The 15,398-nt window shown below is 35.8% G+C and overlaps 1 protein-coding gene across 2 annotated transcripts in view; it reads right to left on the bottom strand.

Annotated features, from left to right (window-relative positions):
* Nucleotides 1-8,698: 8,698 nt before the first annotated feature.
* The window catches only part of LOC129748402 (protein argonaute-2), a 98,088-nt gene continuing 91,388 nt past the window's right edge, over nt 8,699-15,398 (bottom strand). Inside the window, exons 8-13 of one of the 2 annotated variants that reach the window (XM_055743014.1) lie at nt 15,182-15,347; nt 14,592-14,913; nt 14,363-14,529; nt 13,790-14,308; nt 13,556-13,725; nt 8,699-13,490 (exon numbers count right to left, since the gene is read on the bottom strand). In XM_055743014.1, coding sequence (XP_055598989.1) covers nt 13,352-13,490; nt 13,556-13,725; nt 13,790-14,308; nt 14,363-14,529; nt 14,592-14,913; nt 15,182-15,347 — 1,483 coding nt within the window. In that variant the 3' untranslated portion in view covers nt 8,699-13,351. Of the gene's footprint in view, nt 13,491-13,555; nt 13,726-13,789; nt 14,309-14,362; nt 14,530-14,591; nt 14,932-15,181; nt 15,348-15,398 lie in introns of both variants that reach the window. The other variant, XM_055743013.1, reaches the window with a different exon arrangement.

A 15,398-nucleotide genomic window follows, 5' to 3' on the forward strand; every position in this document is an offset into this window, starting at 1 on the left:
ATTAATGAGGCTTGGCATGTTTAACACTAAACGTACCGGAGGCGGTCAAATGACGGTTTTTAAACTTTGAAGGATGATTACGCCTTATATAATTTTTTTCTCGCCAATTTAGCGACAGGACTATTTTTATTTTCAAAATGCAAGTATTTTTGCGTTTTTAATTTTTTTTCTAAGTGTTGTGGTTTTCGAATAACGCATGTGTTCATACCGCGAGCGGTCAAATGACGGTTTACACTGTTTTCGCTAAAACTTTCTTGTTTCTCAACCGATTTCTTTAAAGTTTATTGTTTTGAAAAGCCTATAACGTGACTCAAATATGTTTCTCAGACAGTTTTCAGCTACAATCAATAATTTCAAAGTCCAAAAAAAATTTTAGGAAAAAACATGCTTCAGGAAAATTGCTATAAATCAGTTATTTAGTGCTCAAAAAAAAATTCACTTAGTGCTTGAGAAAGCTGAAGTTAGAAGCTATATGTTGCACATACGGAAATTTTTATCAAATTTTTTTTAAGATCATGCCCACAAAAAAAGTTGTGTAAAACCCGTACTTTTCAATCAATCAACCGCCAAAGCTGTTCCTGTTACAGTAGAGAAAATTTAAAAAGTGAATTGGAAAGGGGACGTAATTTGTCACATTTTGACATCTTTAGATTTTGTGAGATACGAAATACATAATTTATGACGAATTTTCAAAGGTAGCTGTTTTTCGAACTTTTTATCAATTTGAATTTTTGATTCAATTCCTACATCTAAGCTCAGCTTTGCACTGGATTTTGAGTATGTTATCGTGAGGTTTAGGCGATAAATCTATATGCAAAAGAAAGCTTATTTCATACCGGTTCTAATGGTGTAACTGCATTGGCGGTGCAATGCTTAGCAAAAAAATGATGAATAAAACAGTGAAGTAGTTTCTGAATTTTGAGAAGTCAGCACAAATTCTTGCTTGGCAGACGGGCGCAGTGGGTGGTAATATCTCAAAGCTATTTTGCACACGAAGACGGGTGAAAGGAAACGAATAAACAAACGAGCAATCGCTCAAATTTTCTGGTTTTACTTTCAGAAATATATTTATTATATTTTTGTTAAGCATCGCACCGCCAATGCAGTTACATCACTAGAACCGGTATGAAATTTGCTTTCTTTTGCATATAGTTTTATTGCCTAAACTATACGTTAACGTACTCAAAATCCAGTGCAAAGCTGAATTTAAATGTAGGAATTGTATAAAAAATCCGAATTGATGAAATGTTCGAAAAACAGCTACCTTTGAAAATTCGTCATAAATTATGTATTTTGTATTTTACAAAATCTAAAGACGGCAAAATGTGACAAATTACGTCAACTTTCCAATCCTTTTTTTGAAATTTTTTTACTGTAACAAGAACAGCTTTGGCGGTTGATTGATTGAAAAGTACGGGTTTTACACAACTTTTTTACATTTTTTGTGGGCATGATCTTAAAAAAAAATTGATAAAAATTTCCGTATGTGCAGCATATAGCTTCTAACTTCAGCTTTCTCAAGCACTAAGTGACATTTTTTTCGAGCGCTAAATAACTGATTTATAGCAATTTTCCTGAAGCATGTTTTTTCATAAAAAAAATTTTGGACTTAAAATAACTTTGTAATTATTGATTGTAGCTGAAAACTGTCTGAGAAACATATTTGAGTCACGTTATAGGCTTTTCAAAACAATAAACTTCAAAGAAATCGGTAGAGAAACAAGAAAGTTTTAGCGAAAACAGTGTAAACCGTCATTTGACCGCTCGCGGTATGAATAGGTATATACAAAGTGTCGGTATGTTTAGTGTTAAAGAGGTATACGGAAGGTATATTGAGCTATTTTCGATTTTTTCGGTTTAACCTCATAGCCCAGATTCAAAAGGATGTTACTACTATTTGATTGATTCCATTTGATTGTATAAAAAAAAAATCAAGTTTGCGAAAGTATTTATAAAAAGAGCGGAAACTTTTTTGTCATTCTGTATATTTGAAAAATTCTGAAATTCTGTTACCAGAATACTTGTATTGCAATTTTTCAATCGCATACAAATATGGACTACTCTATTGTTAAGGTTAATGGATTTTGGATAGAAAATCTGAAACAAATGTATTACGTATGGGGGAATGGTGGTGTCAAAAATTTTATTAAGCTACACCGGGGCAAGTGTAAACGGATTTCACAATAGTTAAACTTTCATATGTCCTAGAAAAAATATGTAGGCATATCTTCGAAAATTATCAATTATCGTTCGTTCCATCACTAAAATTGCTCAACTAAATTCCCGTTTAAAGTGAAAAATTAAAAAATGTTGGTAAAAAGTAACGGTACTTTTGTGAAAAAAAAATCTAAGTTTGCACTAGCCGCCCCCCCCCCCCCCCCCCTAAAATGTTTCAAATACAAGTTTCTGTATGTTTTATCAACTTTATTGATATTTTTGCAGTTTTCCTGCATTATTAATCTCTTTTTGGAATTCCATTCTTGCTGACTGCTATTTTAAACAAAAGACTTTCATTTACCAAGGCATTACAAAATTTTGAATACCCCGGTTACATGGCTTAAAAGTGCGTTTGCACTTACCTCGGAAGTGTCTCGGAGTGAATATTATTTTCACAACTTCCAGGGTGTACTGAAATTTTATCATAATTTACACTCACCTCTCAACGAAAATTCGGATTTGAATGCCCTTTTTTGTTGCCAAAAAAACAAAAACACTCTGTTCATGTCTAGTACGTACTAGAATTCGTGTGTAATCGAACAGTGCAGTGTGCGTAGAGGATAGCCTTCAAGTCTTCTAAGCCAGCGGGCATGAGATCGAATCCCGGTCACAGCATACATAAAGCTATGATCATCTAGTATCCGGACTTTTGTATTCCGGTGATAGCTACGTTACTAGAGCTCGGATATGGAAAAATTTAGCAGCGTTGTGTTGGTTATGCTGCCTATTTTTTCAGATTTTTTAATTTACGTATGTTTGAGATATTTACAATGCAAAAAGATTTAGTAAAAATAATTTTGCACGAACGCCGTGGAAATTCTTCATTGTCGATTTGAAAACTCGTTAAATGTTGATTTTTTCAGAAAAGTTTTTGGCCCAAATGGTTAAGAAGTAGGTATAAGAAGCCACACTAGGATGCTCACGAAGTTCAAACAAAGCATCGTAGTGGAACCCTTGATCTCAACTATGGTAAAAAGTCTATGGTTATTGGGGATAACTTAATGCAGACCCCTTAACTATGCAGTAAATCCGTTTCCGGCAGGCAAAAAGTGTTGCCTGTCTAGTAGACACCCAGCAAATAACTAAAAATGAGCAGTTCCATGGATCGCATTCTGTGCAATCGGTTTTTACGCAATGTGATAGATGTGTTCTGAAGGACAAAGAAATTTATGTTAAAACCGAATTTAAGAGGTCAAATTCTTAAAGATGCCTACCCATGAAAAGGTTCCAACCAGATTCCAATTGGTTTTTCCAGGCAAATTTGTGTAAAATATCATGATTTTGCAAAGGTTTTACATTTTGCTTTTGTGGTAAAAATAATAGATCAATACATGACTGAAAAACGTGTGCAAAGATTTAAAAAAAAAGAGATTTTATGATGAAGTAAGAGCATTTCTTGTAATCAACGGTAATTTTTTTTTTAAATTTTTACATCATATTAACACCTTCATTTCCTCCATAAGAAGTTTTTCGATCAAATGGATAGTTTTTAAAATACACACGTTTGTAACTCGAGCGACGAGTGTTAAGAACCATCTTTGGCGGTGTACAGGAGAACGGAGTGTGGAGGCGAAGGATGAACCACGAGCTCGCGCGACTCTACGGCGAATCCAGTATCCAGAAGGTGGTGAAAGCTGGCCGGATACGCTGGGCGGGACATGTTGCGAGAATGCCGGACGACTGTCCTGCAAAACAGGTGTTCGCTACGAATCCGGTAGGAACAAGACGAACGGGAGCGCAACGAGCGAGATGGTTAGACCAAGTGGAGCGTGATCTGGCGAACGTGGGGTGCCCGAGAATTTGGAGAACGGTTGCCATGGACCGAATGAATTTTAGGAATTATGTTCGACTAGTTATGTCGTGAGACGGAATACAATGTAAATAAAAAAAAAAATACGTTTGTAACTGTCCGGATTCTAAATGATCACAGCCTTAGTACACTTTCTACGGGTTGGTGGTTTTAGCCTTTGTAAGATACATCCATATCCTCGAAAAATGTACGCTTCAAATTAAGAAAAAAGGAATCTCTTCGAGGAAACATAAAGTTTCATTGAGATCCTGTATGTGTTTGTATTCGTAAAAAAAGTTTTTTTTAGTGAAAAAATTAAATTAAGTTTAGTTTATCTATGTCAGATTGTTTGTTTGGGCCTAAACAACAACTTCTAGTTCTAGAAGAAAAAATATGTTTTTTTTTTTTGCAACAGAAAAAGTTGAATGTTTGCACTTGCCCCGAGTTTGCACTTGTCCCGGTGTACTTTACGTTATATTTGAACGGCCCCTATACGCGGATGCCGGAATTCCTGTAGTGAACTAGCCCACCTGATTGACTCGTTCTTCCAAAATATACTTACATCAACAAATGCAATACAGGCTCTTCATAAAAGTTCATACAAAGCCTTGGGGTCCGGGTATGGTGTACGCGTTGCATTGGAGATTTGTCGTACTAAATAATCTAAATAATGCATGTAGGTTTCAACTGCGGTGAATGTGTGCACCCATGGTGTATTACCAACAAACTATACTAGCAAGTGGCGTCAAGATGCATGAGATGAATACCAACAACACAGAGAACAGATTATTCCTTGAAAGACTGCAATCCTCGGGAGAACAACTTTAAGCAAAAGTTCCTCTCTGGAGCCACTTTTGCTGAAGAATGTGCTAGGGCATGGGTGGCCAACATTTTCAACAGTCGGGCCAAATTTTGGAAGTGCGATAGACTGGCGGGCCACACCACCTTTTTTTTCGAGCAAATAATTTCAGACGTCGCTACTAAATCGGCAGCGCTGCCCAAAAAATGGCAGATCAGTTATTCATTTGCGAACCAAGTTTTTAAGAAATATATTTTAAAATAACTACATAATTCAAAAGTTAACCAGACCTCCATCATTGATAGTTTCAAAACTAAACTAACTTCAACAATTCAAAATGCAGTTTCAAATGAAATGCATGCTATAAAATCGGATTTTCAAGCAGTGACCGCGGCTATAGAAACATCCCAAAAATTCTCGCCTTCAAAATTTGACACTATTCAAACAGATTTTAAAAATTTAAAGTAGCGAATGAAATTCCAATATATGAGGTGATTGAATTTCATGATTTTTTCGAAAAATTCATTGATTCTCATGTATCCTCTGTTAGACCCCTGGTCTGACACAACGTCATCAATATTACTGGCAACAATGCTTTTACAAATACAATTTGTTCTCTCATCTCATCTTTAAAATAAAGTCAGTTGTTACTTTGCTTCCATACAGAACGTATGTGTTTTGTTCTCCTTCCGCGTTGCAATTCCCTATAATCCCTAACATCCTCAATCTTTTCGTCATATTCGAGAAGTTGATTTTTTAAAGAAATTTTGAGAGCGATGTTTTATTTTTTTTTTCAATTTGCACCAGTTCAAAAGTCATGATTTAAATAAAAAATTTCAAGAAATTATCAAAGAATAACGGCACATTTTTAACATGTAGATATACCTACAACAGAATAATAGTTTTGACAGGAGAATAAAAACGAAAATTTTTAATTGTTTCGAACTTTTGCGAAATTATCTTCGATATGGGAAAAATTTTATTATCCGACGGGTTTGTTACAAGGACAAGGTTCCTAAATTTTCCATGGGATTACAAAATTTGTGTATTTATGCGACTTTAAAATACAGGCTTTTTTGCAGATTTCATTTTTTTCTGAGGCGTTTGATACAATATTTTTTAGCCAAAAAAATGAAATCCACATTATTTTGTAATTTTTCAATGGATATTATAACATGGCACATCAAAACGCAGTGAATTTCAATAGCTTTTTAAATAAAATATTTAAAAAGAAAGTTTGTTTCGAAATATCATTAATAAGCTGCAAAAACTATCAAATAGTACCTTCTGCAAAAATGAGAAAATTTAAAAATTTGGTAAACATCTGGAAATACCCTACGCAAATTGTCATGTAATGGATGTATCTATTTTGTCGTGATATTTACAGTAAATATTTCATTGATTTCAATGGAAGCTGACAAATGAAGTATATTCTCCTATCTAAAATGCCTAAAATTCTAAACTTTGACAAATAAGTTGTTTAAGTCGTATATAAACCAATTATAAACCAATCAAACTAGTGTCATGCAGCCATTCAGAAGCTCTTATTGCTTCAAGAATAATGGTAGGTAAGTGGTAATAAAATAAGAAAAAAATCATCACAATACATATCTGTTCATCGAAATTACAGTTCATGTATGAAATATTAGAAAATTTAAAAATATACAGGTTTTTCCTAATTTTAATTCGAATCTTAAATGATTGGTACAGATTTTGATAAATTTCATCTCCAAATGGTACAGAAACCAAGAAAAAACCTCAACTCTTAAATAGAGCTTACACCACATGTAACATTTTGTAAAAAGCTTCGCGGGCCACAAAAAGACAGCCGCGGGCCACATGTGGCCCGCGGGCCATGGTTTGGCCACCCCTGTGCTAGGGTGTGATAATTGCCGATTTTTAGAATTTCCAAACACCCTGTATGGAAAAAGGTGAAGTAGAGAGAAAAAGTTATAACGTCGCAAACAGAGTGCGGAATTCAGCACACTGTCAGATTGCTAAAATCAATTCTTTCAACTTTCGGAAATATTGTTCTAGTCAAAAACAAATTTAGGGTTACCAGAAATTTAGAGTCAGCTGATGCCATGGTTTTGCAAAAACAATAACATAAATTATTTGCTTCTTGTCCATACTAAGTGAAAAAAAGTCCGCTGCTGTTATTTTTTTTCAATTCAACAAAAAAAATTCTTTCGAAAGAATTGTGATGAGAACTGCATATAAATTTAAACGAGTATGAAACATACACGCTTCTTTTTTTTAACTCAAAATAAATATTAACAAAATCCAGAAATAAACGAATAAAAAAGTAGAAGTGGCTCCAGAGAAAATGTCTCTTCCGTTGAATCCTGCTCGAATCCACTGCATTCCAGAGTAAAGAAATTTGCAAGTTCTTCACCCTTATTCTGGTTTTCGATCGAATGGCATTCGTTCGAAAGTTTCCGCAATACGTATTCTTGTTTCGTTCGAACGTATAAGAACAGTTCAATTTTTCGAACATAGTTCGTTCGAACGAATTAATGCATTCTCGTTTTCGATCGAACGTATTTCTGCTACCGCTTGACAAACGCAAGTCTAAAGCTGCGAACCGAGTGCTTTTGATTGAAAAATTCTCACATGATGTCTGCATATTTTGTGAAAAATTAAAAGAAAATAGAAGAAAAAAATTATTATAGGAAAATTTTGATTTCAAATTAATTCAGCCAATAGTTGACGGAGATTTTTACTATTGAATCGGTTGTGGAATGCCAAGGTTATTTAAATTATTCAAGTTTTGAGGGGTGAAAAAATAATATTTAAAAAAAATCGTGTACTTTAAATAATCAATATTTTGCAAATTGGAATATGAAAATCATTTTTATTTTATCCATTTGATTGCGGATTTGGAACATATGTAAACGAGAATAATGCCGTACATCTTTGGAGACACAGCAGTAACAGAGAAGCATCATTAACACCGGCGGGTGTTGGACCCGGCTCGTTTTAGCCGCTGCTGGTGGTGTTGACGGCAGGCATGATCCGTTCGATCAAAATGTTTTCCAGTTTCCGGTTAGCTTCCTAGGTTCTCTTCCGTACTCCAATCCGACGAGCAAAATTTCACAACACCACCAAACAAACAAGAACGGTTATTTACATTGAATTGGCTTGCGAGAAATGTCATTTTGATACGCGGGGCTGCCTTAAAAATTTCGAATTTCATCTGATAACACCAACTTCGAACGTATCGAATTCGATCGAATACAAGAATAGCCTTTTCGAATTCGTTCGAAAGTATCCGTTCGAACGAAAGCCAGATACGCCGTAAACAAGAATAGGGGTGCTTAACTTTATGGAGTGTTTTCATAGATTCCTTGTGTTTATGTTCTAAGAGTACTACCAAGAGCCATGTTCTTTATATGCCAAAGCCACGAATACAACAAAAGTGGCTCCAGAGAGGAAATTTTTACTAGTTTGAAAAACTAAACGGTCTAGTATACAAGAAAGCAGCTGCGGCGAGTTATTATGTCAAATAAGAAGAGTTCATCTGAAAACGTCAAGAATTTTTTCAAGCGAAAATTAATCTTAAAGGAAATCTTAAGACGATTGATTGGAAAGAAAACAATCTACGGTGGTTTGATAAATTTCCTTAACGATTCCGCTGTGATATTCACTACAAATTAAAAAAAAAACAAGCATATTTTTTACAATTAATCTAAACTTGAAACAGTTTATTCTCTAATATTTCCACTTCTGTAGTCCATGGTAAAATTGAAAGTGTTTACAGTTGTGTTGGTGTGGTTTTAGTTGCGTTTTTTTATTTTTGTGTTTGTTGTATCTTTAATATGGATAATTGCAGATTTTGGATCTCTGTTTATTTCGCTTTTACCAGCATTAATGCTTCGTGTTATGCGAGACTATTGTTTTTTTTTTTTTTAAACGAAATCAACACATTTTTCAGCAGTAGAAAGCTTGCGATACATAAATACAAATAATTTTTTCAAGGAGCTTGAAGGTACGTTACGTTTGTTGTTTGGGAGAGCTGTTTTAGAAACAAAATCAACAAGGTTTTGGAATCAATCCTTTCGCTTTAAGAAGATAAAGAAAAACTTACGAGATGAAGACACGTCATAGCGATAACTTACTTATAGCTATAAAGATTACACAGAATTGGCTTCGTTTTTTTTTCGATATTGGCTGTCCGTCTTCTGGTTTACCGCTTTTTGGAGCTCGAGGATTCAACAAAGTTTGTTATGTTTCATTGTTCTAAAAACTAACACGTGTGGATGTGATTTTGATCTTTTACCATCGTGTGGATGTGTCTATAGGTTTTTTTATTCATTTAAGAGCTAGTTACACTGTTCATTTTTACTTTTGTTGCTTGGTTTGTTAAGATGCTTACAACTAATCTGTATTAGAAAACAGAACAAAACTAATTATGCGTCTTAATGGGTTGGCCTTTGATTTATAACATATCTAAATGTGTGTGGGTGTGTTTTTTTTTCAATTGCTTACACAAATTAACTGATACTTCTTTTTAATTGTGTTAATTGTGTTTTTGTTGTTATATTTTTGGTTCAGACGTTCTCATGAAGGCATCAATTATTGAGTTAAGATTCAACTAAATTTCACAACTTTTTTCTGCCACTCAATTCACCACCGATTTTTTAAGTTGTCTCCTATCATACAAGTGTTTTTTTTAAATAACTGACTGATTCTTGCGGTTCTAGAATATTTTTTGTTTCCTCTGGGCTTTTCCACAGTTTAAAAAATACGTACACGCAAAATCTTACCGACTAAATATATAGTTTTTTTTCAATAGCATCGAAAAATCCCTTGTATGCTTTTGTTGATTAGTGTGTATGTGTGTGTGTGTGTTTGAGTGTGTCTGTCTGGTTGGGATTGTGTGTTCCTTTTTGTAAGTTCACAGCACAGCTCCCTTTTGTATTCAACTCGAGTGTGCATTTGTTCAGTTTCAATATTTTCATCCTTTTCTCATTTGCTGCAGCTCGATTCTTTTATTCATATCGCATTTTTAAGTGATGATTGGAAAATTGTTTATGATCTTCTGCTTATTTAGTGTTGTTGTTATCTTACAAGCTAACATTGATTTATAAATATTCCCGGGTCTTGATTTCACTTTGATTTTTTTTTTATTTAATATAATGGAAAGGTCTTCTCTATGGTTTCGCAATATACACTAGGTCGTTAGTTGTTTCTAGTCCCGTGTCCATGAAACATGTTTGCAGATTTAAGTTGAAAGTTTTTCATGTAGCAGATAAGAGGAAAAAAACTATCGACAGATGAAGATTAATTAAAAAAACTATCATCGAGAAAAAGGTTAAACACAATCGTATAAAAAAGAGCAATGCAGGAAAAATGGTTTGATCGAGATCGAAATTAATTCATGAATAGCTAACAAAGGCATTCCCAAAGGCAAGGCCTTTGTACCGATGATGTTAAACCTATACTTTTTTATGTAGGTATGAATAAAAAATAAAACTGGACAGGAGACGTTTTTGTTCGTATATGAACTTATTTTTTTAGCTGAACAAACATTTTCACGGAAACGTACCTATCTAATGAAAGCTTGTAACGTCTGTCGGTCGTCTTTTTGTCATTTTCCTTGGTATTGTTATTTCACTTTGAAAGTTATCTCGTTTGATGTCTCATTCTGTGAAGATTCTGCATTTTGATCCATGATTGTAAGATTTGCTTTCTCGGTTTAGTTGACGTTTGTTGTTTTTAATCTTTTATTGTTCCTGTTATCTAATTTAATTGTTCGATATTCTTTTGCTGATTTATAGGTTTTGTTTCACTTGTTTCACATCGATATTTCTGTTGGTATTAGAAGTCTATCTCTATTACATCAAAGGGAATGAGTGTGTACACTCACTTCTCATTTCTCTCAAGCAACATTGGTTCGTGTTTTGTTACACCAACGGTTAAATTGTTTTATGAGATTTATAATGTGTCAATGTCGCATCTTATTTAAAAGGGCATTTTTCCATTTGATGAGATTGAGATGATCATGAAAATGAAGCGAGAAGTGGTCGGTGAAAGTATTGGTGTGTTTTATGCAAACATTTTAGATCTCTTTATTTGTTTTTGTCTGTAGATTTCCTTAAAATCCTAAATAAAATTGTGGAGTACATCCAGAGACGTCTCTTTCATCTTTCGCGCATCGTCGTTAGAATATATTTTATATCATATATTTAAAATTTATTATGTTTTTTCCCATATATGAAGTTTAGTGGCTGCGTGTTGCTTTCTTTGCCATTCTCCTATTTCGACATTTCGTCGTGATGTGACTTGGCTTTGGCCTTACATTTTTTTCTTGTTTAGATGTTATCTCACATAAATTGTTTCTCGATCATGTCCCGGATATCCGGATTCACCCATACCTGTTGTTTGTTTATATTCCCGGGGGATGCTGGATTGATTTATTGGAGATACTTTTCATTTCATGTTAACATTTAGTAAACGAGATGATTTAAGAAAAAAAAGCTACACTTTTTAACTACCGTTTGTTTCTTTCTATTCTGGGTGATATTCTGGTTGATAATCTTAACTTATTATATTTATCCCTTGTTTTTCGGTTTAGTGTTGCTGCTACTTAGTTCCATGATCAGCTGTGCAAAATCGCTTAGGAAAAGTGGGTAAGTTAGGCTGCGCTTTGAGTACATAAATTTCCATGCCTAGGTTTGCGGTTAAGATCTCTGAGGGTTTAAATTTCTAGGAAAGATTGTGAAACTTGATCCCTTTTTTAATACGTTTGACAGTGAGAAAATGTTTTTAGTATTCTGATTTGCGATGTTTTGACACTTTTGAAATATTCTGCCCTGTGAAGATCTAAATGAAATCTTTCATCACGTTTTTTTTTTAATTTTCATCATCACATACTTAAGTTTAGCATTCGACTGTTTGTAGAAAGATTCAGTAAAACTCAAATCGGGATCTTTTAGAAAGTTTCACAATAAAAACAAATCAAGAAATCAGGCATCTACAAATAAGCACATGATAAGATTGGGGAGTATCCACCATCTATGTGAATATTTATCAAAAAAAAACTCATCATAAGCCGTTTAAGATTGTCCCTGACAGTTGCGTTATTTTCCCCCTTTTTACGAAGCACTAACATTCGCTGTTCTTTGCTTTTTGTCGGGGTATCTTGAGGAATGTTTTATATCCACGGTCAATTGAGCCAAATTTCTTCCGGTAAGAAAATTTTTTGACAACGTAACGAGCTCGAAAAAAATTCTTACGCTTCCAAAGATCGAAACTGTTCCTCTTACATAGTTAAATAATTTTCGTTACCTCTGCTTGCGTTCTTTTTTGAGGTTTTAAATTTCAACGAACAACTAACTGGATGATAGTGTAATTAAAAAAAACTCTCTCGCCTAAGTAAACCTTTTTAGACTGAACTAAGTATTGATGATAAGTTTGTTTATTTTTCTCGGGTCAATAGTAAACAAAAGGTTTTTCGGTTTAGTTCGACTACTTCCCAGAAACTCCTTCGAATGCAGCCTGCCTCTAGTCTTACTACTAGTCACTATTAATTTATTTAAATATACGGTCTTGTTTTACTCGCTGTAAGTTTTGCTTGATACCATAAACGTTTGCATATGAAAAAAAAAATAGTTTAAAACTAAATTGGAAGCTTCTGAAATGTTACATTTGTTTAAACGTTTATTTCTATCCATAATTTGTTTTGTTTCTTTACTAATTTTTGGGATTAAAGCCATTCGAAACCTATAAAATGTGGTGGTTTTTATGAGTAACCCTTTTGCGTAAGTGATTAGTTTGGTGTTTGAGCAAAAGTAGAAATTACTTAAAAAACAGAAACCTTACGTTCGCTTGATATTGATCCTCGTTTGTCCTCCCACGCATCCTAGTACCTAGATATTTGATTCAATGATATAAGTAAATACAATCTATTCCTAGCATATGTGTGTGTGATTTGTTTACGTGTTTGTCATCGTAACAAATAGGTAATTGAAACTCAAACTTTCTTACAATACGACATATGATGGATTTGCATTGCTATTGCTCGAGTGTTTCCCTTCCCCGTGTTTTTATCTTTTTTGTTCAAGGAAGAATGTTAAAAGGTTAGATAATTTTGTTTTCGGCTCTCTCGTTAAGCGCTCTCGGCTAATGCAACTAAATATTAAGTTCCAGTAAGAAATATTTTTTTCATAATATAAATAATTCATAAACGATTACTAATCCTGACTAATTTGAAGATACGATTCACTTTGTCCTCATTTTGTTGAGGGAGAAAACTTACTCTATACAATTTGAAAATCTTACGACAGAATCGTGTGTTTCCCTTGTGTAAAAATTATATGAATTTAAACTCTATTCATAACAAAACAAAATTGCTACTGATGCTGAAGTTTTGGTTTGCTGTTACATGTCGAGTTCTTTCCCATATTGGCACACTTGGCATCGGAATTTGCCGAAACACTGAACAGACTAACCTTTGGCCAGCGACCTTGCAACAGCAAATATTCCCTTGTATTATGGAGCAAACGACGACGACGTCGAAGAAGATAGAAAAACAAATACTTTCTTTAAGCAAAGTACATAACTTTTTTGGTATCGGCGTGAACGGTGATGGCCCGAGCCATGGCTCCTGGGGTTCGGTCCTCGGAGCAGCCGCTTTGATGCGATCCCTCGCCCGAGTCGTGTTCCTTTTCGACCAAATGGTACCTGAAAGATTGAAAATAAACTTTGAATCTGAGGTTCGACTTGGAAAGGACAAACGAGAAACAAACCTTGCTCGGAACGCCACCAAATGGGCGTAGTATGCTGGAGCCGGAATCGAAACCGACCGGGTGCACCGAACGTAAGTGTGGCACAACTGATACGTGAGGCATTGCAGCTCGTCCGACTCGAAATGATTGTCGTCCCAGAGGACGTGATAGTGAGACGGCCGACTGGTACCCTGTTAAAGAATTATTTAACCATTAAGTATCTATATCATGAAAATCCGTAATCAATTTTGTTACCTGAATACCCTGATGACTGCACAGGTAGAAATCGAACTCGGTTGGGTGAGTGATTCCCACATCGACGGTCGTACCCGCCGGTATGTTTCCTGACTTGCCACTCTGTTCCTTCTTATCGGCACAGAACAGTCGCGTGTGGTGTCGCTTTTGCACTACGATAAACGTAATACCCGGCTTGTAGTCGGCCTCCAGCTTAATGCAAGCCTCTCGGATGGCGGTCAACTCGTGCTGCAACACGTGCGGGAACTGGCCCTCAGAAACCCCATCTCGATAGAGAATAATACGGTGCGGTTTGAAGCCACCGGTCGATTTGTAGAACATGATTAACAGCTCCTTAACCATGCTGCTGAGTTCCTGGATAATTTCCTGCCTATGTTGCTGTACCCGAACCGTAGCGGCGTACCGAGACGGATGAGCGTCCATCGATCCGACCACGGCTGCGATCGACGGTTTTTTGTTATCCCCAGCTGGCGGGTGCGTAACATCGGCTCCCAGGAAAATCACCGGTTCGTCAAATACCTAAAACAAAAAAGTCAATAAAAAGTTGAAAATTGAAATCAAACGAAGATTTACCTTTGGTCTAATCGATGGCACAAGGATTGAATTGATGCCGCCCAGCTTGACGTTGATCTTCAGGCAGAGATTGGACAGGGTCTGCGGTGAAGTTTTGTTAACATTCTTGGCCTGGACACACTGGGTTGCCATTCCGAGTACGGTATCGCCAACACGCTTGACTTCGGCTGCAACAAAAGAAACCACATGAATTTTAACATTCTGATTTAAATTTTCAAAAAGTACAAACCATAAACTGGGGTCTTTCCGGGCAACACAACCACCACCAGCTGCAGTTGGTTGAACGAGTTCTTCAGATAGCGGAACATCGGCTCGACCTGGTCCGGTCCGGTGGCGTACTTGCAGAAACAGGGCTGCCCGATGATCGGCATACCGGCATCGTTGGAAATCTTCTGCAGCTGCTGGGTAAAGTTTCGCAGGGCATCCTCCCGCACGGTTCGTTGCGGCGCAAAACAGGCGATGGCCCACACCCGGATCTCGACGCCAGTGAAAAATTGTTTGCCTCGCATGTCCCAAACCCCTTGGTTTGGTAATGCTAAGCTCACCTTATTCTGTGGAGCAGAAGGTAACTTGGTCGCTGATTATAAAGTGCCAGTTCAGAAGGTCGATTGAATGCGAACGCAAAATTTAACTATCTCGTATGTCAAAGCAAGTGTGTGTGATCGCTTTTTATGGTGTTTTGGTGAGTGTTGTATTGCATTAATATGTTGCAACATAAGAAACTGAAAAAGAATCTAAACAATTCCTCGGGCACACTCGAAAAACAAACCAAAAAGAGGTAGCACAAACATTTGCCGGGTGGGCCTTTTAGAAACTTACTTGTCCGCTCATGCTTGAAACGCGCCCACCATACTGAAGCTTAGGGGGTGGAAGCACACGGCCCCGCACCTCCATCATGTTGTTGGAGATGGCCAGTCCAAACTCCTGCACGTAGGCATCATTGTTGAAATCAGCCCGGCGCACCAGGTTGTTGATTTCCCGTTCACTGGAAGGAAAAGAGTACAGATTTAGAATTTTTAAAATAACCAGAAATGAG

Source organism: Uranotaenia lowii, chromosome 2 (assembly GCF_029784155.1).
Source record: "Uranotaenia lowii strain MFRU-FL chromosome 2, ASM2978415v1, whole genome shotgun sequence".
NCBI lineage: Eukaryota > Metazoa > Arthropoda > Insecta > Diptera > Culicidae > Uranotaenia > Uranotaenia lowii.